Here is a 26479-nt window from a genome sequence, read left to right on the forward strand (position 1 = left end):
GAACCATTATTGTACACAGGCGTGCAACTCTTCGCCGGAAGCAAACTGACGGAATGAGTGTCTGTCTTCAGGGCTCGAAAAATATGGAAATCGCATAGGGAGAGATAGGGACTGTATGGAGGATAAGGAGGGCCTCCCAGTGAAACGTATGCACGTTGTTTAACCTTGGTAACGTGAGGGCGGGCACTATCCTGCATTATCCGTCAACATATCAGGATGTTTGGAGTTGATGGCGTGCTTCAACTTTCGCAGTGTCCACGTACCGCTGTGCGTCAGCTGTGGCGCCGTGTTCCCGAAGTCAATGAGCAGCGGGTCCTTGCAGTCCGAATGAAGAGGTGCACGCCTGGGTACAATCATGGTTCCACAGGCATCCGCAAACCTTTTTCATTAAAGGCACTCACCGCTTTCTCTCACAGTAGGATAAATGCAGTATGTCATGGTCATTACTTTTAAAACAACAAAATTTACTTGCTTTTCCATCTCCAGATTTCACTCCACCGCCCCTTAAATTTCAATCTGAGGGTCATTACACTTCAGAAATCTTAAGTCACCATACAGACTGACGAGACGTAAATGTTTATGAAACTTCTGAAGCTAACATTGGCGATAGGTGGTGTTAGCAGTGCAGGATGACCCACGCGTCATCCATTAGATTTCACGCTAATATGGGGTGATCTAGTGATTCAGAGATCACTCAACCTTCTGAAGAGCATACGAGGCAGTGGCATTATCTTCCACGATAAGAATATCAAGGCATGAGGCAGTTTAAAGTACAATGATGGAAACAAAGTGATACACGACTAACACTTGGATCGAACGCCACTTGATACTCCAATATCTCCACGAGTGTAGGATGAGCTATTTAAAATTCCCCTATCTGAGAGCCATTTCTATAGATGAAGAACGCTGTAAGTACACGATGGCTATTGGGGGCCTTCATTGTTGCTGAACTTTTCCGGTGGCTCACGTGCGGGTTATCGCCAACTTTCGGACTTTGAGAAAAGTTGAATCACTGGCATGAGGGACGTGGGAGCATCTTACCAACTGCGGAAAGAAGGCTGTAATGTAGCGATTGCAGAACGTGTGGCGGCAAAGGAAAGGGGTGTGGCAAGACAAGCAGGGACGTAGGCTTCCAGAATGAATACACCAGGAGAAGATAAGATTCTTCCACTGGTTATCACGAATCGATAGATGACAAAAGATGAAATTACGACAGGTTACATGCGGAGCGTCAGTCGGACTATAGGACATAATTACTGGAAGCTGCACTGAGATCTGTCATTCGTCGTTTATGGCTCTCACACCAGACAAGTGCCATACATCAGGTACAGCCCGAGTCAACTAGTACACTGAGTAGCCTTCTTTGGTGGTCAGTGATGAGTTTAGCTTCTGTTCGTGGTAGTTAAATCGACACGAACGACAACCTCGTTGAAGGTCAGACGGAACTAGGATTCCAGAGATATTAACATCGCTCACTCTTGGAATCGTGGTGTGGGGAGCTATTGGGTACAGCGACATGAATGAGCTGGTAACTGTTGTAGGAAAGCTAAATGTTCGTACAGCCTTTGCGGCCAGACTAGCAAATGTCATATACCTGCAGTATAATGTAAGTCCCCACAAACAGCGTGAACCTATGGCTCCTTCACTGGCCCGCCATGTCTCCTGCTTTGTCACTCGTAGAGTGTTTCTGGGATGCGAAGGGAAAAGTATACTTTGACATCAGCCTCCAGCCAGAAGTCTTCATGAGCCGACATATGTTTTTGGCATGGCAAGAAATAGCTCAAGATATCATTTGGAGACGCTATCATTCCACAAAGAAGAAAAGTGTGTTCAGAGCCGTAGGCACAGATATGAAAACCGAATGGCGTAAAAGTTTAATTATTCACTACGCATTATGTGATGGCTATATCCAATGTGTGTGTCTAAATCATCTACAGACAATCAGCAATGAAAAGATTCAGATGTTCTGTTCTTCACCTTTTCTTCCCAACAGGTGGTCAGCAGATAGCAAACAGCTATTTTACATACTGCTGCTGTTTCGTCCTCAGCCTTCACCATCAAACGTCCCCCCAGGGGGTCCACAACTCTTATGTTGATACGTGCGTAGCGAGCACGGGACCCCGAGCTAATGTGGCCTTCCTTCCTTTCCGGGCTGCATACCTTCCCTTTTCGCATCCTTCCCCATCCCTATCTTCGCCCCTCCTCCCCTCACCTCTGGCTCTTTCCTTCCCTTTCTCCCCATCTGGGAGTATGGTTTGTGCCTACGTCCGGAGACGGACGCTCGTAAATGTACTGCATTCTTCGCCTTCCTTGCTTTTATGTCTTCTTCCTTCCTTTGTCCTTCTCTTTTCCTTACCTCTTCTCTTTCCCTTTTCTCCGCTGCGGCGTTTGAGACCTCTCTTCTTTCCTTTCCCTTTCTTCCTCCCTGTGCGTGTCTGAAGGCCGACCCACGCCTTCTGTGCGTAGCCGGTGACGGGGTAACGCGTAATTCCCCGCCCCGGGTAGACAGGTAGGACACGTACGTACCCCCTGGTAACGGCCAGGCCCAGGGAGGGGTGATTACCCGAGTTGATACCTTCCGAAAGTGCCGATTGGTCCCTCCGTCCGTTTGTCGGGAGGTGTGACCTGAGGTGTGAACAATCACCTAAGGCGGGAGTGCCCTCAGAGAGGGCCCCCACAAGGGAGGAGCGCGCCATCGAAGACGCCGGTAATCATGGGGGATTCTTCCGCAATGGTTTCCTCACCTTCCACTATGTCTGCTCACAAACGTAAGTATACTGAGTCTCAGCCACAGACGATTCTTCCATCGTTGCCACAGTTCCTTGTTGTTTCTCGGTCTGATGAAGGTCACGACTTCTCCACGGTCAACCCTTTCATTATTCAGAAAGGTGTCGACGCAATTGCAGGTCCTGTAAAGTCTTGTTCCAGATTACGGAATGGCACCCTGTTGTTAGAAACACACAGTGCCCTCCAGGCACAAAAATTGCTGCGTACTTCTCTGCTCGACACCTTCCCTGTCCGGGTGGAACCGCACCGTACCTTAAATTCCTCGCGTGGAGTCGTTTATACACGCTCCCTCGATGGTTTGTCTGACGAAGAAATTCTGCACTACCTGTCTGACCAGGGCGTAACGGCTGTTCATAGATTTATGAAAAGGGTTGACACGAACATCATTCCAACCCGCACTGTCTTCTTGACATTTGACAAAGTTCAACTCCCATCCAAAATCAAAGCAGGCTATGAGATAATTTCCGTTCGCCCTTACGTCCCAAACCCTACGCGTTGCTATCGATGTCAGCAGTTCAATCACACCAGCCAGTCCTGTTCCAATCCGGCCAAATGTGTTACGTGTGGCAAGGATGCCCATGAGGGTGCTTGTCCACCTCCATCCCCTCGCTGCATCAACTGTATGGGTGACCACGCTGCTTCCTCTCGAGATTGCCCCGTTTTTAAGGACGAAAAGCTCATCCAGGAAATAAGAGTGAAGGAAAAGGTGTCGACCTTTGCTGCTCGAAAATTATTTGCCAGTCGCCAGCCCACCGTGCCTCCGACAGGAAAATACAGCACTGTCCTTGCTTCTCCTCGGCCAACAAAGGAAGCGGCCATGCAGACTTGCGACCTAACCTTTAGTGCCACGGTCGTCAGATCGGCCAGCGCAAAGATCGCTCGTTCAACCTCACCACTTTCGCCTGCCCACTCTATGGCTCACCCTTCGTCGGGTTCTGCTAAATCTCGAGCCCAAAAGTCAGACGCCAAGTCTTCGAAAAAAGAGCATACTCGTGAAGAGTTTTTACGTACCGCAACTTCACAACCATCGGTTCCTCCTTCATCTAAACATCATTCTTCCAAGAAGGCTACAAAGAAACCCAGTTCCTCTCCTTCTCCGCCAAGGCGTGTCCCATCTACAGCACCACCTGGCGGAAATCGCCCTCGGCCGTCTTCTGTGTCGCCGAGGCGCACTGCTGGTGGCCGGTCAACCGGCCGATCGCTGGTGGCAGGGGCTGCTCCTGACCAACCTATGGATCAGGATCTTCTGCCTTCGGCTGAATGCCATTCCATGCTGTCGGTCGCAAGCTCTGAGCAGTCGTTGACAGCACCCTTGATCACATTCCTCCATTTTCTGTTCACCCTATGTCCATTATCCACTGGAATATCCGCGGCATTCGAGCCAATCGGGATGAATTGTCGGCCCTCTTACGATCCTACTCGCCGGTCATCTTCTGTCTTCAGGAAACAAAGCTGCGTCCCCATGACCGCTTTGTTCTCCCTCATTTTCAGTCCGTCCGATATGACCTCTCCTCTGTTGAAGGCACTCCAGCCCATGGAGGACTCATGATTCTTCTCCATGATACTCTCCATTATCACCCAATCCCCTTAAACACTTCCTTCCAACCTGTCGCCGTCCGTCTTTCCCTTTCTGGATACACGTTCTCTCTTTGTACTGTATACATTCCATCATCCACACCAATGGCACGAGCTGATCTCCTTAATCTTCTTGGTCAGCTTCCACCCCCCTATTTGCTGGTTGGGGACTTCAATGCCCACCATCCGCTTTGGGGATCTCCACATCCTTGTCCACGTGGCTCACTATTGCTAGACGTCTTCCACCAAGCGGATCTAGTTTGCCTCAACACTGGGGTCCCCACTTTTTTGTCTGCCTCCACGACAAATTTATCTCATTTGGACCTTGCGGTCGGTACTGTTCCGCTAGCTCGGCGCTTCGAATGGTTCGCCCTTGATGATACACACTCGAGTGACCACTTTCCATGTGTCCTTAGACTGCAGCCTCTACTGCCATATATGCGCTCGCGACGCTGGAAATTTGCCCAGGCCGACTGGACACTTTTTTCGTCTCTAGCGTCATTCGATGACCGTCACTTTCCCAGCGTCGACGATGAGGTCACACACATTACCGACGTTATTCTTACAGCTGCGGAACGTTCAATACCACGCACCTCCGAATTGCCCCGGCGCCCCCCAGTTCCTTGGTGGAACGAGGCATGCCGTGACGCAATACGTGAGCGGCGACGTGCTCTTCGCATTTTCCGTCACTTTGGCCAACTGTATCCGCTATAAGCAGCTCCGTGCGCGATGCCGTCGCGTCATCCGCGATAGCAAGAAGGCAAGCTGGAAATTCTTTATTAGCTCATTTAACACCTTCACTCTCTCCTCGGAAGGTTGGAGTCGGCTTCGACGGTTCTCAGGCGCGCCTAGTTTCTCCCCGGTTTCTGGGCTCACTGTCGCGCATGATACCTTAGTGGACCCCGTCGCAATTTCTAACTCGTTGGGTCAGCACTTTGCTGAGATTTCGAGCTCTTCAAATTACCCGCCAGCGTTTCTCCCGAAGAAACGTGCAGTGGAAGTGCGACATCTTGCTTTCTCCTCTCAAAATCACGAAAGCTACAATACTGTTTTCTCCATGCGGGAACTCCAACATGCCCTCTCTTCTTCTCGCTCCTCCGCCCCAGGACCGGATGGTATCCATGTCCAAATGTTGCTGCATTTATCAACCCATAGTCTGCGTTACCTCCTTCGCCTTTATAATCGAATTTGGACCGACAGTACCTTTCCCAGGCGGTGGCGGGAAGCTGTTGTCGTTCCCGTTCCGAAACCTGGAAAGGACAAACATCTCCCCTCTAGCTATCGCCCCATTTCTCTCACGAGTAGTGTCTGTAAGGTTTTGGAGCGTATGGTGAATTACCGTTTAGCTTGGTGGCTGGAATCCCGCAGTCCTTTAACACCAGCCCAATGCGGATTTCGGAAGCATCGTTCTGCAGTTGACCATCTTGTTGGTCTCTCCACTTACATCATGAACAATTTTCTCCGGAAACGCCAAACGGTAGCAATATTTTTTGATCTGGAGAGAGCATACGATACCTGTTGGAGGACAGGCATCCTCCGCACACTGTTCTCTTGGGGCTTTCGAGGCCGGCTGCCACTTTTTCTTCGCGAATTTATGGCAGAGCGCACTTTTAGGGTGCGGGTGAACACTACTCTCTCCCGTACTTTCTCCCAAGAAAACGGGGTACCCCAGGGATCCGTGCTGAGTGTTGTACTGTTTGCCATCGCCATAAATCCAATTATGGATTGTCTCCTTCCTGATGTCTCGGGCTCCCTCTTTGTGGACGATTTTGCGATCTACTAAAGCTCTCAACGGACCAGCCTTCTTGAACGACGTTTTCAAGGATGTCTCGATCGCCTCCACTCGTGGAGCATCGAAACCGGCTTCCGTTTCTCACCCAGTAAGACCGTTGGTGTCAATTTTTGGCGACGTAAGGAGTTTCTTCCGCCCTCCTTACATCTAGGTCCTGTCAACTTTCCGTTTTCAGACGTCGCTAAATTCTTGGGTCTTATGTTTGACAGAAAACTGTGCTGGTCCTCCCACGTTTCCTATCTTTCGGCTCGCTGTCTGCGATCGCTTAACACCCTCCGTGTCCTGAATGGTACATCCTGGGGAGCGGACCGAGTGGTCCTTCTCCGTCTCTATCGCGCCTTAGTGCGCTCGAAATTGGATTATGGAAGCATAGTCTACTCCTCTGCTCGGCCGTCTATTCTTCGGCGTCTCGACTCTATCCACCACCGTGTTTGATTTCACAAAAAAACTACATTAAAAACTATAAACTAAACACATCATTCACGTACGTAAATTCTTCATAGGAGCCGTAAATTAAGCTAGCTACAAACTAGAATCGGGCCAGCTACTTCGTGATTACAATATCAGAACGCTTTGCACTCTGCTACAGACGGCTCTTTCAAACCTCTGAATATTTTGTACTTAACAGCGTGCGTATTTTCTAAGTTGATTTTTTGTGTGTTTTTGAGTGTCTCTGGGCTTTTGAGTGTCTCTGGGCTTTTGAGTGTCTCTGGGCTTTTGAGTGTCTCTGGGCTTTTGAGTGTCTCTGGGCTTTTGAGTGTCTCTGGGCTTTTGAGTGTCTCTGGGCTTTTGAGTGTCTCTGGGCTTTTGAGTGTCTCTGGGCTTTTGAGTGTCTCTGGGCTTTTGAGTGTCTCTGGGCTTTTGAGTGTCTCTGGGCTTTTGAGTGTCTCTGGGCTTTTGAGTGTCTCTGGGCTTTTGAGTGTCTCTGGGCTTTTGAGTGTCTCTGGGCTTTTGAGTGTCTCTGGGCTTTTGAGTGTCTCTGGGCTTTTGAGTGTCTCTGGGCTTTTGAGTGTCTCTGGGCTTTTGAGTGTCTCTGGGCTTTTGAGTGTCTCTGGGCTTTTGAGTGTCTCTGGGCTTTTGAGTGTCTCTGGGCTTTTGAGTGTCTCTGGGCTTTTGAGTGTCTCTGGGCTTTTGAGTGTCTCTGGGCTTTTGAGTGTCTCTGGGCTTTTGAGTGTGTCTGGGCTTTTGAGTGTGTCTGGGCTTTTGAGTGTGTCTGGGCTTTTGAGTGTCTCTGGGCTTTTGAGTGTCTCTGGGCTTTTGAGTGTCTCTGGGCTTTTGAGTGTCTCTGGGCTTTTGAGTGTCTCTGGGCTTTTGAGTGTCTCTGGGCTTTTGAGTGTCTCTGGGCTTTTGAGTGTCTCTGGGCTTTTGAGTGTCTCTGGGCTGTGTGTCGCACTGACTTCGGATACGTCTGGACGCTGGTTGTCGATGCAGAAAATTTAAGAGGACCAGTTTGTAAGGTCCCCATGTTCGGTACAGTCAACTATTTAGACAAATTGTCGGAATAATTGTACAAGTGTGCGAATGTAATCGTGATACTATAATTACCAGCTATAGGTTATCCTAAGATTCAGTACAGGGTGTTTTCTGGAAATCGTCTTAAACGGTTAATTACGTCATTTTATGCTCATAAAGTGCTTTTCCCTCTTGACTTTCATTAATCCTTTATAAAAACGGAAATGAAATTTAAGTAATTTGAAATCCCACTAAAACGCTCCATTCCAAACGTGATCCCTATGACGTCACTGGCTAGCTCGCTGTTCCTACTGCCATAAAACTAATTCAGTGAAGTTTTGGAATTTGTTTCGGAAAACGGATTAAAAATGGCATGTAGTACTAAACTGTACAGATACACGAATGAAAACTCTTGAAAAAATGTTTTTGACTGTTCAAAAGAATGAGAATGTGCGTAAAAAGTGGTTGCACTCTACCGGCAAAATGCTACCACGTCGATGTCAAAGTTCCATTACTTAATTAGAAATACCTTGCACACTGAAGTTTCACATTAATTTGTTACAAAGGACAGCATCATTCGATTACATCAAAGTTTTACTAAAAATTATTGTATATCCGCTTCCCTGCGCATCATTTGGTAGCTCGGTTGACAGAGCGGTGGACTATCGGATAATAGATATCAATGGGCCGCTGTTTCGAAACCCGCCAGAAAAAATATTTTACCTTATTTGTAAAACAAATCGACAGTCCTTTTATATGAAAACCAAATCATAATTACAAAATTTCACCACACCCATTAGAAACAGAGTATTATAATTTTCCTTGGCGTTTGCACGTGCTTACATTTGCAATAACTGTCCACACACGTAACGTTAAGGAAGATATTCCCTAGTTAATGTGACCACACACCTTTTACTAGCAACAATTTTCTTATCTTTGTACAGTTAATCTAGGATCCATACAGTTAAAGCTTCGGCAGTATCATCTTACATAATATGAGGTGTAGTATGCTTCAGAAACTGACATTAGTTTACACTTACAAACAGCACAGCCCTTATGTTTGCGTTACCTGAATGTTGTAAATGTTTTATATATCTCCGCATACGAAACCTCATCGTCCTACACCTCGTTGTACTGTGGGAGTATGGCAATATGTTCACTATTAGTAACGCTTCCCAAAAAAGATAACTATGATCAAAGTAAATGCATTTATCCTCAACTGAGGATTTCTCAGACAAAGATTGTGAAGCTATATGTAAAACATCCCAATATCGAACAAACTGCTACAATGAGTTCTTGCAAACGCTGTTTTCGTATTTAGTGGAAAACTTTTAAAAATATAAGACCCATGATTCGAAGCTGTGTTCTTGTTAAGTCATACAAGCTCTCCGTTACCACAAAGCGCCTGCTGCAGGAGATACATCCACCTAGTGTCTTATACAGCGAAAATTAACATTAAGAATTGCCAAGAATAATTTTATAGTGCTTTGGGTTGTAGTTCATTACTTACAATCGACAATCTAGATTTAAGATACGGACCCATTTCCAAAAGCTCTACAGCTGCTTGGTTTTGAGGAGTTCACTGATGTTTGAAGGAGTACGGAAAAGAAAGTACGTCGCTGCACGTCACCGCTCTAAATGAGTAGGGCATAACTGCATCAAGTTGCGTAAATTTTTCCTCTATCAGCGTTCACGAAATTCCTCCCTATTGTTACTTAAAAGATGTAACTGCATTTTCCATCACTGAATTTTCCTTGCAGAAAGTACGTAGAAACCTAGTAACTTCGGCTAACATTCCTGCAACACACGTATAGCTTCGTCTTACTCCTAGTCTGTGACGTCATCAGAGCTTCAGCCAATAACTTTCCAACCAAGCGAGCAATATTGATATTTAATGATTTTTAAGCTTTAATTATATAAAAACAACATTTTGTGAGGATATTGACTTTAAATGCCAATTGAATGTTAAACACTCCGAATAGCAAAATCTGAACCACAGGTTTAACATAATAAATAGCCTTTCTGTAGCAGCGCAGATCTTGGTTACACACGGAAAGATACAGTGAGGCGGGGAGGGGGAGGGAGTGGGGAGGGGTAATTCCTCTCCCTATAAAACACCTAAAAAGGAGTAGGCAAGAGGTCTCAAAATAATGAATATCTCTCTCGAGCATCTGGGGACTCCTGGCGAGGTCTCTATTTCATGTGCATGACCATCTACATCTAAATCACATTTCAGTGCTTGGCAGAGGGTTCATCGAACCACAATCATACTATCTCTCTACCATTCCACTCCCGAACAGCGCGCGGGAAAAACGAACACCTAAACCTTTCTGTTCGAGCTCTGATTTATCTTATTTTATTTTGACGATCATTCCTACCTATGTAGGTTGGGCTCAACAAAATATTTTCGCATTCGGAAGAGAAAGTTGGTGACTGAAATATCGTAAATAGATCTCGCCGCGACGAAAAACGTCTTTGCTTTAATGACTTCCATCCCAACTCGTGTATCATATCTGCCACACTCTCTCCCCTATTACGTGGTAATACAAAACGAGCTGCCTTTTTTTGCACCCTTTCGATGTCCTCGGTCAATCCCACCTGGTAAGGATCCCACACCGCGCAGCAATATTCCAACAGAGGACGAACGAGTGTAGTGTAAGCTGTCTCTTTAGTGGACTTGTTGCATCTTCTAAGTGTCCTGCCAATGAAACGCAACCTTTGGCTCGCCTTCCCCACAATATTATCTATGTGATCTTTCCAACTGAAGTTGTTCGTAATTTTTACACCCAGGTACTTCGTTGAATTGACAGCCTTGAGAATTGTACTATTTATCGAGTAATCGAAATCCAACGGATTTCTTTTGGAACTCATGTGGATAACCTCACACTTTTCGTTATTTAGCGTCAACTGCCACCTGCCACACCATACAGCAATCTTTTCTAAATCGCTTTGCAACTGATATTGGTCTTCGGATGACCTTACTAGACGGTAAATTACAGCATCATCTGCGAACAACCTAAGAGAACTGCTCAGATTGTCACCCAGGTCATTTATATAGATCAGGAACAGCAGAGGTCCCAGGACGCTTCCCTGGGGAACACCAGACTCATTTTGTTTTGATAATACATAAACAATGACGACAGCACAAACGGAGAACTCTGCATACCTACAGCCGCATCCACACAGGCCGCGCAAAACCAAGATGAGGTTCGGCGAAGTGAGGCGTGTCGAGTGTGGACGTCAAACCGCGCCACTCTGCGCAACAACGAACTTAATTCCGCGCAATGTTCGTACATCAAACGAAAAGGTTCGTTCGTGCAGGCTTCTGGACAGCGCCTCCATTTTTGATACGCGCGCGCACGCTGAAACTGTGCTCTTCAAACACACTGATCCAGTCTGCGCATGGCGTTTGTGCGCAACGCGGCGCTGTGTGCCCGCTGTGGACGCAGCTTAAGAAGTGCTGCTCTGGAAAAGGCATGCACTTAAGGGTTTCCAGAAACAGTAGTCTCGAATATCTCTCCTCCAAACAAGAGCGCGCTGTGCTATTGTTGCATCACATAGCTCGGTACAACGATGTGGACACAGCTAACAGGAGTCTTGCAAGCAGTGCACAAAAGTATGTGTACACAACGCAAGGAATGTTGACACAGGCGGTAACTGATGGTTGTCCGCCCAAGCGTGACAGCACGATGGTAAAGAACGGGTTTTTGGCAGAATTTAATTAGTTTCGGCATAATAAAGTTCTTCACCCGTTTATTTCCGTAGGGAATGGAAACAAGGCTTCTTCAGACAACCCAAACTTAGTCAGTGCACGTATTCTGAGCTCCACCGACAACAGATCACTAAGAAAGTGTTCTAATAATCCGGAACCCTCTACCGCTTCCCTCGACAAAGAACAGATTATATCAGACGCTATTTTTCGCAGTTTGACTGTTTGGCACTAACTGCATCAATTTTATTCCCTTAGCAGTAAAAGTTAATCATCGCTAAAAGGCAGACGTTGCTCTACCATGTGATATAGAGAAACAGACGCCACACTAACACGGAAGAGTTGAAGTTAGTTTCGACGGCCGTGAGCCACAATGCGTGATACATGTCTGCAGGTTTACACAATGTTAGGGACAGGACTCTACCTATCTCCTTCCTCTTCAAATCGGCAGGTGGAGGAGAGGTACTGTGAGATACGGTTTCACCCGCTTATTTGTGCTCCAACATAAAAACAAAAACTAGAATAAGTTCTTCTTTCAAATAAGAGTACTGGTTCTTTACGCTTGGTTTGCAAGGAAATAGTTTCAATACAAGAATTTTAACCCCCATCCCGCCAGGATATGGCTCCAGAGCCTAAGATCTTTAGACACGTAGTAGTTTGTACTCACATCGGAAAGGAAATAGGCAACCAAATCGTATTGCAAACGACAGGATGAAATGAATCCCTAAGCGAACTTGAGTAATTCTCATGTCTCCAGATGCTTTTACCATAGTGTAAAAATTGGCCAGTAAGCCGGCACTTATCAAACCATCTAGGTATCGGACACAGCATTACTCGTACAGCCGGAGAACTGATTACAATGGTCTACGACGCGGAACAGTAGTACTGTAAAAGCTGAAGACATGAATTTGACTTAGACCAATATTACAGTTTAATTTCAATACGCTACAAGAAACTTAAACCATGATCCGCCAAATTCCCACATAATTATTGTTCTAATAGTGTAATGGTTTACCACCCTGTCGCCATGTGCTTCTAAGCTGAGAACTTCTACTCGTATTCGCAATAGTTCATCGCTGAAACGTAAAATTTAAGTACAAAACCTCGTCGGATGTAAAAAAAAAAAAAACTACTTGATATAAAGAACAGAAAACAGCCACTTAAGATGGCACGATTTTACGCATGGAAAAGTGTGTACACAGAAAGAGAAATGTTTACTTAGATTATGTATGTCACAATAAGAGGTTTTAATGATAGGCGACCAATCACGATGGTGATATCATTTGATCGTATAAAATTAAGACGTTTTGGTAGTAAGATGTATATTAAGAACGATGTCAGGAAGTATACATTGCATGGGAAACAAAAACGATGCAGCTGGAGTAGTAGACAGGATGAACCAGAACGCTGACAAACTTTCAGATGATGTTCATGGATACCTTCGGATTATTTTGGTACAAGGGACTCATGGTCTCCGGCAGGTCGTTAGTTATTGCATTTCGTTTGGTTTCTTGCCCCAGTTAGCTTTGTCTATAGTGCACTGAAAATAGTGCACAACAGTGCACAAAAGTGCAAACGCCGACCGAGAGCTGTCTTGTTTTCATTCCTTCTCGGTAGCTGCTATGAACAGTAATGCCTTCTTACTTTGTGGCCCTAAAGTTTGCATTCAGTACTCCCCGGTACTCTCTAGGGATTTGTTTTGCGGCAGTGTTAGTTGTACGTTAAGTGATAGCAGTTGTACGGCTAAGTTTCCTGATAGAGCTGTACGGTTTCACTGACAGCAATGGAAGAACGGCACAGAAACGTAATGCTGTTTCCGTAATGACGGTAACTATATCAGTGCTGCAGCATCTGTAAATAAGCGCCTACGAGAAACAGAATCTTTCAGAGTTAGAGTGGAAGATACAGACTTTATTAGGTGTGGTTGAACACCCGATGAGGAGAATCTGTTATACCCGATTGGTGATAATCCTGCCTCTAGTAGTTGGCACGTTGCACGAGCTCTGAAAACAAGCCAATCAACTGTTGTGTGTCTTACATGAACTCCACCTATATCATCCATAGTATGTGCAATCATAGCGACTAGCAGAAATCCCAATTCTAGTGGCGTTTGCAAACTGATTCCTACACCAATGTACAGAAAAAACCCAATTTCCCTCCTTTAGTGTTGACAGCCAAAGCCTTGTTTACAAGAGGGCACGTTAAACAGGCCGGCCGGTGTGGCCGAGGGGTTCTAGGTGCTACAGTCTGGAACCGCGCGACCGCTTCGGTCGCAGGTTCGAATCCTGCCTCGGGCATGGATGTGCGTGATGTCCTTAGGTTAGTTACGTTTAAGTAGTTCTAAGTTCTAGGAGACTGATGACCTCAGAAGTTAAGTTCCATAGTGCTCAGAGCCATTTGAACGTTAAACAGTAGGAATAGCCATGTATGAGATGACGACAATCCACACGCACCGATGTGTCGATACTATCAACAGACGTTCGCTGCAAATGTATGACTGGTACTGTCACAGATTTTGTGATTGGACCTTACCTACTTCCCCACACAGTGAACGGGGTCGTGTATAAGGCGTTCCTTCAACACGTCCTCCCACAGTTCGTAGATGATGTGCCGCTGAGACTTAGTCACTTAATATGGTTTCAACATGAAGGTGCGCTGGCACAGTTTTCACTCGATGTCGGGAACCACATTGAAATACAGTTTGAACAACAGATTAGCCGCGTTGGTGCTGTTCCAGGGCCAGCTCGGTCAGCAGACATTACACAAATGAGACTTCAGGGAGCACGTGAATGGCGTAGTTTAGGAGAATACGGTCGACAATCGCACGGACCTGGTTGCTAAGATTATTGCAACCGCGGAAGTAGTATACCTAACTCCTAGAATTCTTGAACATGTAGGACAGTCGATGGTGCGTCCCTCTACACTCTGCTGTGATCATGATAATCGACATTTTGATCATTTGTAAGGGAATAGTTCTGCATTTAGTATGTGCTGTATTGTACATTGACAACAGACTGAGCATACTGTGTATGTTGTACATTGTGGTCACTGCATATTACAGGCTTCTTCAATGTTGTGAAGGTTTTTTCTTTTTTTCAGAAACAAATGTGAATGCGGTAACAAGCCGCAAGAAATCTACTCTGTAGGAATCAGCATGGGTTTCTAAAAAGACGACCGTGTGAAACCCAGCTCGCGCTATTCGTCAGAGGGCCATAGACACGGGTTCCCAGGTAGATGCCGTGTTTCTTCACTTCCGCAAGGCGTTTGATACAGTTCCCCACAGTCGTTTAATGAACAAAGCCCATATGGCCTATCAGACCAGTTGTGTGTTAGGATTGAAGAGTTCCTAGATAACAGAACGCAGCATGCCATTCTCAATGGAGAGAAGTCTTCTGAAATAAGAGTGATTTCAGGTGTGCCGCAGGGGAGTGTCGTAGGACCGTTACTTTTCACAATATACATAAATGACCTTGTGGATAACATCGGAAGTTCACTGAGGCTTTTTGCGGATGATGTTGTAGTATATCGAGAGATTGTAACAATGGAAAATTGTACTGAAATGCAGGAGGATCTGCGACGAATTGACGCATGGTGCAGGGAATGGCAATTGAATCTCAATGTAGACAAGTGTAATGTGCTGAGAATACATAGAAAGATATACTTTTTCATTTAGCTACAATATAGCGGATCAGCAACTGGAAGCAGTTAATTCCATAAATTATCTGGGAGTACGCATTAGGAGTGATTTAAAATGGAATGATCATACAAAGTTGATCGTCGGTAAAGCAGATGCCAGACTGAGATTCATTGGAAGAATCCTAAGGAAATGCAATCCGAAAACAAAGGAAGTAGGTTACAGTGCGCTTGTTCGCTCACTGCTTGAATACTGCTCAGCAGTGTGGGATCCGTACCAGATAGGGTTGATAGAGGAGATAGAGAAGATCCAACGGAGAGCAGCGCGCTTCGTTACAGGATCATTTAATAATCGCGAAAGCGTTACGGAGATGATAGATAAACTCCAGTGCAAGACTCTGCAAGAGACGCTCAGTAGCTCGGTACGGGCTTTTGTCGAAGTTTCGAGAACACACCTTCATCGAGGAGTCAAGCAGTATATTGCTTCCTCCTACGTATATCTCGCGAGGAGACCATGAGGATAAAATCAGAGAGATTGGAGCCCACACAGAGGCATACCGAGAATCTTTCTTTCCACGAACAATACGAGACTGCAATAGAAGGGAGTACCGATATAGGTACTCAAGGTACCCTCCGCCACACACAGTCAGGTGGCTTGCGGAGTATGGATATAGATAGATGTAGAAGCCGAATAAATTATTACATTATTACTCTGTAACGAAAAGTCGGAGACCGTGAGTCCTTTACACCAGAATCCTCAGAAGGTATCCTTGAACAACCTTCAAAAGTTAGTCGTAGATCGGGTTCACTGTTGAAAAATGTAGATATCTCAAAAACATGAAAATTAAATCATTCTCACACTCTTCCGTTCTTAGATAAAGGCAACTATGTTTAGCTGTATTGTCATTTCCTATAAGTAACTAACAAAAATTACGCTGTTCCCACGACACGGTTACAGAGCTTTTCAAAAGTATAGAGTTAAATTGTACTGAAAGTGCAGTAGTAAACAAAAAAAATAGGGACAGCAGGAAAACTGCTCTGTATTGTCTGTGCAGGAACGAAATAAAATGTTGCATTGAAGTTCCCTTAAATACTGATGTAAGTGGACGACAGCTGCTAACTGAGAAACTCCCATGATGGTTGTTATGGCAACCAACTAAACTCAGTAAATCAGTTCGCCTTTCCAGTTACTTCGGAAGAATGGTTCAATACAAAACTGACGATCCTACAGCTTCACGATAAATGATTCGCGACGTGCTGCAATGAGAGGAGAAAGCGGTACGTGAAGACGCTGAAAGCCGAGGTGAGGTGAGAAGGCCGCAGCTTAGAAAGTAGCCTCTAATCGTACAGCGCTGCGCTGACCTGCCGGCACACAATGAGGGGGACGGACTACTGTCCGTAAGTCCCTAATCAGTCTTGCTAAACTATTATTTCAGGCTTTCCTTAAGTGTCTGGCTGCGTACCACAAAAACTGAAAAAAAAAAGGTATAACCCTAAATTCCTAAGAAGCAATCGTGTATTTCCGACTAACAGCAACCGTGAAATACCTTGAATCATGAATGTTTCATACGTATACTAAACTACAAAATACTAATCAGTTCCACACTAAGCACATGGCAATTTCAATTCAAAAATCTACAGTTAATGAGCGTAACCAACTGTTCGACGCACGCGCGTGAATATCGTTCTGCACTATCTTTTGTGTGTTACTTCTCGTATAGCGAAGTGTATTTGCAACCAACCTCACTAGTCGGTGAAAGTGTCGAGCCATCGATAGAGTTAAGGAAAAAGCGCTATCGTCCCAGAGCAACTACAGATATACAGTTTGTTCATTTCGTCTATCTTATACTGGGCGACAGGCAGTGTACACTCTGTGCTTACATTTAAATGACCATTACGAGCAGGATGCATCAAGGCATAATTTAAACACAGCCCCAATACTCAACTCAGAGAAAGAAAACCAGCTGAAATTGGTATAAAGGCTAGCTGCTCGATGTGAGCGCGGATCATCATCATCATCATCATCATCATAACCAGGCAGTCAGTTTAATAGTAAACATCTCTCTCTCTCTCTCTCTCTCTCTCTCTCTCTCTCTCTCTCTCTCTCTTCCCCTCTCCCTCTCCCCGCCCCCTCCCGCAAAAGAACCAACTGAAGTGTCGGAATGCTGATAAATGCTTCATCAAACGCATAACTGCTACTACCCACAGGCGGAACCCGCTTTTAATCCAAATAAACAACGCGCGAGGGAACAGATACAGCTATTCCAAACTATTACAAAAATTTGCTGACAAAAAACTTGCGAAGGGGCTATGACTGTCAGCAACGTAGATAAGATTCGTTCAAAACTTTCGGTACAGTTGCATTCACCCTCCCCTTTTTATTACAGGTTTATACACGTGCAACTAAGAGACTCCCCTTACAATGGGTAACTTGCAATTACGCGTTATCTTACCCAGCGCAAACTTATCCGCTAACAGGATTGGCAGTCAAACATTAGGAAGTCAAAGTAGTGGTACCAAAGTGACAGAGGCAAGAAATTTTGAGCAATTTGCCACCCATCACGAGAAAGAAGACAGGCTGCGTGGGATACCTGAATCATCATGTGTAAATTCAACGCACGTTCCAACAATACCTTTGGCAATAAAGCAGTCAGCAACAGAAGTAAAGAGTGCAACTAATGTCCCTTTACAGACTTTGAGGACAGTCCTTACAACAAACCAAGAAAAAATTTCTATTAAAATGGGATCTAAAATGCATACCCTAACAGCTAGGAGCATTTGTTCACGGTCGCTAGTGCAACACATCTCTCCTACTGCAAACTCCTCGCTTTCCATATTTCAGGAAGAGGTAGTATGGACCTAAATTTGGGAAAATGTCCCGCAAACATGGGCTCTGAAATGCATACTTGAGAGCTATGAGCACTTAAATACAAGAGATGTTTTACTGTAGTGAAGACGAAAAAGTGCTAATAGCTCTTACTGTAGTAAAAAAGTGGAGCAGACACGAAAGGGGCATCATCCTAGCGAAGATGTGGGCTGCAAATCGGGAAATCCATTGAGGTAAGAGACTCTGACAAAGGGCTGAGTATTATTATACAGAACCTATGAACAAGTATCTCGAAAACGGCGAAGCTGGTCGAATGTTCCTGTGCTACTGCCGTGAGCATCTACAGAAAGAAGTGGGACAGTGAAACTACCAGTAGGCGCTAAATAGTTAGACGTCCACGACACTTCACAGAATGTGCGGTTCGGAGGCTTGTCTGCACTGTAAACTAAGATAAATGGTGAGCTGTGGAATCTCTGCCGAAAGAACACAATGCTGGTGCGCCCAAGTGTTTCGGGGCACACCGCTCATCGTACATTGTTGAACATGGAGCTCCGCAGCAGACCACACTTCCATGTTCACCCAGCGACATAAATCACGATTGCAATGGACACCGAACCATCAGGATTCGACCGTCGACCAATGGAAACGTGTCGACTCTTAAAGTGAATCACATTTCTGCAACAATAGGTCAATGGTCGTCTTCATAAACGCCGTCATCGAGGTTAACGGTGGCTCGGAACATAGTGCTATGGAATACATTCTCCTGCGCTTGCATGGAACCTGTGGTGGTAATCGTAGACACGCTGACGGCAGTGAACTCTACCTCTCTTCATGCTTCATGTCTTCTTCTCCGTGTCGTAGGGCCAGAACCGTGCTAGTGGTTGGTTATACGTGCATTAGAGTGAACTCGGGCTGTCTCGGCGACCAAATTCGCCTGATGTACATCCCATGGAACCCATCTGGGTCGCTTTCGTGGGCCATCACCACGTACGCAAACCAGCGGCCCGTTATTTATGCGAATTTCATGACTTGTGTGTAGGTCATACTGTTTTGGACCATCAGTGTTTATTAGCAAAACTCTTACTGAATACCAACTTCCTACGGCTAGACAACAGAGTATAACATAACGTTAAAAGAAGATAGGACAGTCCATGTGTTCTGCACAGAGCATCTATTGTTCAGAATTCCATGTAACCTTGGACTGAAAAACGCACAAATAGCAAACATTTACCACTTGCGCTCAAGGCGACACAAACGCAACTACTCAAATAAGAACCGAAATCAGCAGGCCTTAGAATAAATTGTCACAAAATAACGGCACACAATGCTCTGAGATATACCAGCGAAATGTAGCATAAGAGCATAGAAATCCTTATGAAAACAGCGGCAGCAATAAAATATACTGAATCTAAAATACCCCAGAATTATTTAAAACAAAGACTTAAAAGAATCTTAGTGTATGCACTCGCAACAGGAAAATGTCATACTGTTATCACCTGTTAAAATAAGCTCAAGAACGGAATCGGCTAAACACGTTGGCCAATATCGTTATAGTCAAAAGATATTGAGGAACTCTAAGAAACAACTCTTAATTACAGCACAAGACATAACCAATAAAACTCCAGTTCACGGTCTGGGGTAGGGTAGTTTTCCCACAGTCGATCTGAATTCCTGGTTAACTGCAGGTTGACTAAATACATTAAAAACTAAAACAATAAAAACACATTAAAAATAGAGCCCCGCCTTTTAACCTCGCCTGTCTCTGTGACAGGCATCCAGCATCTACCCTCTTTTGTAGGGATGCGTAACGAGAGGATATCTGGAGGATAGAGCAAGGACGCTGAATCAAAATTTCCGTAGTCCTCGTTCTACTGTAACACTTGGTAGCAATTCCAACTGACAAGAAAGTAACTGCAAAACTTAATAGTTCATCTTTTTTTCAAGGCGTACTATAAATTACCAAACGGAACTTCACAAATCTCACGAAAACGTGACTTATCAAAATTGTGGGGGCAACCAAAAGAATGTTTAATGTGGCCTAACGTACAGCTGTAGTTCGCCATGTAGTCTACACAAAGTCCCGAATTGTGTCTATACGAATTTAGTATTCGTTGTGAAGTATGTGTGTTTCCGTTAACGAGAATGTTGCGGAATATGGCCACGCAAACAAACTTGTTCGAACTTATTTTGTATAAGAGCACAGAATCGGTACCGGTTAGACAACTTATTCAGCTGAAAGTCAAATAGATACATACTTCTCTAATCTACTTGACGCCATTTATAAAAATTGAATTCTACTTCGTTGGAGACCAGTAGTATAGCCTCCCGTGTACCTTTAAAAAAAATACACACCTCGTTCTCTAGTTCTACATACCGTAGGTTGGTAGGTAGTAGTTATATCCCCTGAGTAGTGGCCACTAAACGTACCAGGGAGTTTAATACGAGTTCACAGCATACTGTTGAACCTCAGTTTGTTTGGCATCAGCTCCATCAAGGAGGACTCTTCATTAGTTAACAACTGCACTAAAGTGGCGAGGAGCAGACAGCAGTAAATGTGGCTTATACAGTTGTCGAAATAACGAACATTTCGCCAGGTGCAAAGTAAAGCCCATGTCTTAAACTTATAGGGAATGCTAACAGTACAGAGTAGGAATCTGCACAACGTTCAGTTACTGTCTACAAAATACGCTTACTACCCAGTTTTGAGAATGAGCACTTATTCTGTTGCTTCCATAAACATTGTTGTGAGGTCACAGTAAATTAACGACGCACAACCATAACAGAAGATCAAACTGAACTAAGCAGCTTAGCAATTATGATTCCAAATCACATTAGAGAAATCGTGCAGATATTAGAAACGACGAAACTGTTTCACTTCAAATTCTCCTTTCTTACAGAGAAACGCGAGAAGACAGTACACAAAAAATTTTTGTCATGCCTTGCAGAGTAACTCGCCCCTTCGTGATCTGGCGGTCGTCTCTTACGAATAATTTCGACCTTACGGCCACTTAAGGTCGATATTCTGTAACGGACTTGAGTACATATTACTAGATCCATAGCCTCTACGAACAGTGTAGGGATAGCAAACTTCTTTCTCTGCAACAGAACGTGATCGTCGAAGCACAGGTTCTGTCGCTGGAAAGTACAGGCCCAATGTTCTGATACCTTCCCCTGTCATCAAATTTGTATCTGCGTGTCTGACCACCTCCTGCCCGATGTAGTGCAGCAACTCGTTGTGACATGGACTCAACAAGCCGTTGGAAGTACCCTGCAGAAATACTGAGCCGTGCTGCCTCTATAACTCTCCATAATAGCGAAAGTGTTGCCGCTGTAGGATTTTGTGCAACTACACATAGAGTATGTCCCATAAATGATCGATGGGATTCGTGTGGGGGCGATCTGGGTGGTCAAATCATTCGCTCTAACTGTCTAGAATGTTCTTCAAACCAGTCGCGAACAATTGTGGCCCAGTGACACGGCGCACTGTCGCCCATAAATGCATCCTTGAATGACTGCAAATAGTCTCAAAGTAGCCGAACATAACTTCGTGAATCATCGGTTCAGCTGGACAAAAGGACGCCGGACGCTGTGGCCGAACGGTTCTAGGCGCTTCAGTCCGGAACCGCGCTCCTCCTACAGTCGCAGGTTCGAATCCTGCCTCGGGCACGGATCTGTGTGATGTCCTTAGGTTAGTTAGGTTTAAGTAGTTCTAAGTCTAGGGGACTGATGACCTCAGATGTTAAGTCCCATAGTGCTTAGAGCCATTTGAGCCATTTGAACTATTTTGACAAAACGACCCAGCCCAGTCCATGTAAACATAGCCCATACCGTTATGGAACCACCACCAGCTTGCACAGTGCCTTGTTGACAACTTGGGTCCATGGCTTTGTATAATCTGCGCCACACTCGAACCCTACCATCAGCACTTAACTGAAATCGGAACTCATCTGAGCAGGCTTCGGTTTTCCAGCCGTCTAGGGTCTAGCCGATATGTACACGACCTCTGGAGAGAGACTGCAGGCGATGACGCGCTATTAGCAAAAGCATTCACTTCGGTCGTCTGCTGCCATAGACCATTAATGTCAAATTTCCACGCCTCTCCTAACGGATACGTCAATCGTACGCCCCACATTTACTTCTGCGGTTATTTCACACAGTATTGCTTGTCTGATAGCACTGACAGCTCTACACAAACGCCGCTACTGTCGGCCGTTAAGTGAAGGCCGTCAGCAACTGCGTTGTCCGTGGTGAGAGGTACTACCTGAAATTTGGTACTCTCAGCACACTCTTTGCACCGTCTCGGAATATTGAATTCCCTAAAGATTTCCGCAGTAGACTGTCCCATGCGTCTAGCTCCAAATACCATTCACCGTTCAAGGTCCGTTAATTCCCTTCGTGCGGCAATAATCATGTCGGAAATCTTTCCACATGAGTCACCTGAGTACAAATGATAGATCCGTCAACGCAGTGCCCTTTCATATCTTGTGTACGCGATACTACCGCCATATGTCGATGTGCATACCGTTATCCCATGACATTTGTCACCTCAGTGTAGTTTGGGTAATTCGCGCTCCATTGTAAGCAAGACAGTTTCTCATGCATCTCAATGTTGGACATCACCTGAACAGTGTGTCGCACAACGCTATAACTTTGCTGGTACATATAGTGATACTCGGAGACGGATAAAAATATGGAAACACCGCGAGAAGTGCATGCTTCAACATGAATGCTAGCCAAACCTGCAGGTTACACTATTGTTTCTGACCACGAACGGCACCTGTGCCATGTGCTGTGTACGTTGCACATGTCTGTTGTGGTCAGAACGTTGTCCTGTGTAGTTGAGAGTTCGGAGCTTAGTGCATTCGAACATGGGCAAATTACTGGTGCTCGTAGGGTGGGTGCTTCTGTAATCGAGGTAGCCGAAGTTCCTGGTGTTTCAAGAGGCACCGTAGCCAAGACTTTTACAGATACAGAGAAAGAGGAAAAATATCATTCACTAAGTAACAACGTGTACGAAAGTGTTGAAAAGTAGTGACAGAAGGTCACTGAAGAGAACTGTGACGAAAAACAGAACGACAGCTGCAAACGTCACTGTAGGACTGAATGACTGTCGCACTTCCAAACACTGTCAGCACCAAAACAACATAATGGGAGCTCCAGAAGCAGAGGACTACATAAGGGTGCGTTGGAATTCCAGAACTACTAGGCGGCGAAGCAAATGCCAGCAACAGGAAAACTTGGTGCTGAGGCGATTAAACGTATGATATGGAACCATGGAAGAGTGTAAATTGGTCAGATGAGCCTTTTTTAAACTGTTTATAAAACTTCTGGTCGATCTGGTCAGATCCCAGCTCATAGGAAAATGCTTGTTCCCAAATGGTGATGCTGTCCCCTGTTCACACAGCTTGCATCGTCCAGAACTGAATTTGTGAGCAGGAGGATGAATTGTCACATCTCCCCCGGCCACCTGTCACCAGATCTCAATCTTATTGAGCCCTTCTCGTCACTTTTGGAGAAAAGAGTGCGTTATCGCAATCCACCTCTATCACTGTTATCTGAACTTGTCACTACTTTACGGGCAGAATGGTATAAGATTAACTTAAAAACTATACAGAACCTGTGTTGATCCATTACGAGACGACTGGAATGTTTCGAATGCCACTGGTTTTGTTACACTGTATGCGCTAATATGTCGCGTTTGTGGTGTTACCAGTTTTTGTTTCATTGCGAATAGTCCGTAATAAAGTATATTAAAAGTTCTTCTGTATCAGCAGCAAAAATGTGGTGAGTGATAAACTTCTTCCTTTAATCATTCTGTGCAGGTGTCAGCGAGGAAATGTTTCGTAAAGGTTTGAAATTATGTGCAAAGTTTGTCAAAGTCGCTAAGTGCTCTTTCTCAACTATTCGGTGAATAAATTCCGAATATTTGCGCACCTTCAGTTACACAGCCTCAAGACAGTTTCTACATGTAACACTTATTGTTAAACTTTTAGCGTAAGATTATACCTTTCACTTTTAAATTCAATGACGCGAAATACTGAAAATCAGATTTTTGTTACCGCTGGTAGCCGTTAGATAGGCAATCTGCAAGTCGTTCTGGGGTAGTCTCTTAGTAATACAGACCTCACTGCTGTTTTAGAGGGGCCTTTGCTGGTTTGATTTCTACAATACCATGTGTTTCGCAATTTGCGAACCATTTTTGCCTTACGTTGAGCCTGGATCAACCACTTCAGTTAACAATGGGATGCAAAAACCGTAACAGGTTTGTCACGTAACAGTGACATTCATTAATTCTTAATACAGCTTTCACTTCAATAAAAATACACTTGTCACATTCAGTGACAAAACGCATGAGCAGATGGAACACAAACTTCGCCATTTAAAGGATGACTTAAGAGCATACCGAACGTCCCTGCATTCACGGAAAATGTTTCCCAAGGTTTCCAGAAGGTAGCAGCTGAAGAAACGCTATAATCATACATGTCCCACATAACTAATACTTTTTCCTATTAGCAATCCAATGACTGATTTTAAATAAGATTGGAACAGAACTAGAATTTGTGTCTACAGCAAAAGCTGTTTGTGTTAATCGCTCGTTCCAGTTAGTTACTATCGCATATTTTCAACGAATTTCGGATGTTCAGAAATGTGTAACTTTCATAAACTGCTCAAAAACATTTTGTACCGCCCTCGTGAGTACACAATCAGTTTTTAATCATACTCCTAAGTACTAGTAAGTCCAGAGGACAGATCAGTAGTACGAGCAGTGTCTCCAGTCGTGAAGGAGACAACGTGGTCACGTAGTTCAATCCGTCGAAATTCCTCGAAGTGTAATTTCAAGCTTAGAATGAGCGCGCACTGACATTTCACGGCAAGAAGGGTTTTCAGGACAGGAAGCTAGTCGCCTATTTAGCGTCCACTATGACGCCATGCGAGCATTCAAGGAATATTGTAATACACAGAGCATGGAAAAACTGCCATGTGATGGTCGCCTGCAGTAAACAGTAGTAGCTGACCATTACCTGCAAATTGTCTCTCACCAGTACCCCGAGGAGAATGGAAAAAAAATTTCGTGCTCTCTCTTAGGAGGAACACCTTCGATAATAAGATAACAATGATGACGTGTCGCCTGTGAAGAACATGTTTTGTGAGCAAATTTAAGTGGTACAGGAAGCACCTGCATTCCAGAGTTTACAACTTTCATACAGCACATCCAGACGACTCCCAAACTTCCGAAACATATAGCGCACTAAGTTTTTCAGACACTATTCACGAAGGAATTGGCCTAAATTTTAGACTACACTAATATTTACTACACCGTTCAAAATTCTACTCGTTGAAAAGTACTTCGACGCCCTGGGAAGAGACGCGTGTAGCAGAATCTATCATTCCCTAGCGGTGACTTTTGATGGCAAGAACTAAAAGACTTGCAATAACCCGAGTATTGTAGACTTGAAGAGGATCATTTGGCGTATTTTTGTACAAAATACGATAAGTTGCTTGATGTCTGAGGGGAGGGGGGAGAGTTAACAGCATTCAATTCATTTCAAAACGTTTCTATTGATGAGGCTCATTTCGATTGACGCTTAGTTTTCAAGCAGTTAATTCCATCTTAAAATATTTTGTTTTATTACAAAAATATTTGTTCTGTGTTGTTGTGAAATTGGATTTACACTTCAGTTTATAATGGGGCAAAATGTGGCTTAGTAGTCGGTGAATACTACTTAAAAATTAGTGGCAACATTGTGACACTTTGAAAACTTATTTGGTAACAGGACACACGCTGTACATGGCAAAGTTCCTCTCATCCAAAGACTTGCATGACAGACGAATAAATACGGTACGTACAGTCTTGCATGAGCAGGAAAAGCATGTCAAAACTGGAAATCAAACCGCAAAGAGGAGAAATGGAATGTAGGTCTTCACGTTATGGATGACTGAAATACGACGAGAGGCGTATAAAAGTTGACATGCTACACAGTTGAAATGAAATCAGCTGGGAAAATGGACCGTCACATAAATATCGAAAAATTAAAACCAAAATTCGTGATGGATTACAGAGACTCTTGTGCAGTGGAGAAATGACATACTGCTTAACTCAATGAAATGCGTTCACAAAACACAGAAATTGTACAAAAAACTTTATTCACTCCTTGGACAACTGCGTGCTCAATTCCCACGTTATTGACAAGATTCATTCCAGGAGGAATACTACAGACGCCGAATTTAATCTCCCCCCCCCCCCCCCTCCAAGAGGGATCACATATCTTGAGTACGTGCTTGATCACCAGCCCTTGCAGCACTACGTTCCGTTCCGTGCTACAAGCCTACCTTATTTTTTTCCTCTCTGTCATCTTCTTTCATCTGGTTTGTGATTCTGGGTACCCATTTTCTTTCCTTCCGGCACTCTACAACTCTTCGTTCGGTTTGATTTACTACTCTTCTGTAAAATTTGGAAGTAGTGCGGAACGTGCATGGAAGGTCGACAAGTACCTGCACGGGGGTAGCTTTCCGGACCACGCAGGGATCGCACTGGTGGTGCCTGATCTGGAAACTATCCACGCAAGGTAAGAAGTGTGCGCCCGACATGGCTGCTGCAGGAGTACTATGGACAACGGTTTGCTGGCCCGGCAAAAAGCTTTTGTAGCTGGATGGTGGCCAATTGGCACATGAAGCGAACTGAACTTGATGATAAATATTACGT

General features: G+C 44.7%; 2 protein-coding genes across 7 annotated transcripts in view; both read right to left on the bottom strand.

Annotated features, from left to right (window-relative positions):
- LOC126183210 (ephrin type-B receptor 1-B) overlaps window positions 1-26479 on the bottom strand; it is a 363595-nt gene that overhangs the window by 316069 nt on the left and 21047 nt on the right. The window lies entirely within an intron of this gene.
- LOC126184343 (platelet glycoprotein Ib alpha chain-like) lies at window positions 6718-26364 on the bottom strand. The gene is made up of 2 exons (XM_049926722.1): window positions 26269-26364; window positions 6718-7569 (listed from the first exon to the last, which is right to left on the bottom strand). Exons 1-2 carry the CDS (start codon window positions 26362-26364, stop codon window positions 6718-6720), a joined length of 948 nt encoding a protein of 315 aa, XP_049782679.1.

The sequence above is a fragment of the Schistocerca cancellata genome, chromosome 4, assembly GCF_023864275.1.
Source record: "Schistocerca cancellata isolate TAMUIC-IGC-003103 chromosome 4, iqSchCanc2.1, whole genome shotgun sequence".
Classification (NCBI taxonomy): domain Eukaryota; kingdom Metazoa; phylum Arthropoda; class Insecta; order Orthoptera; family Acrididae; genus Schistocerca; species Schistocerca cancellata.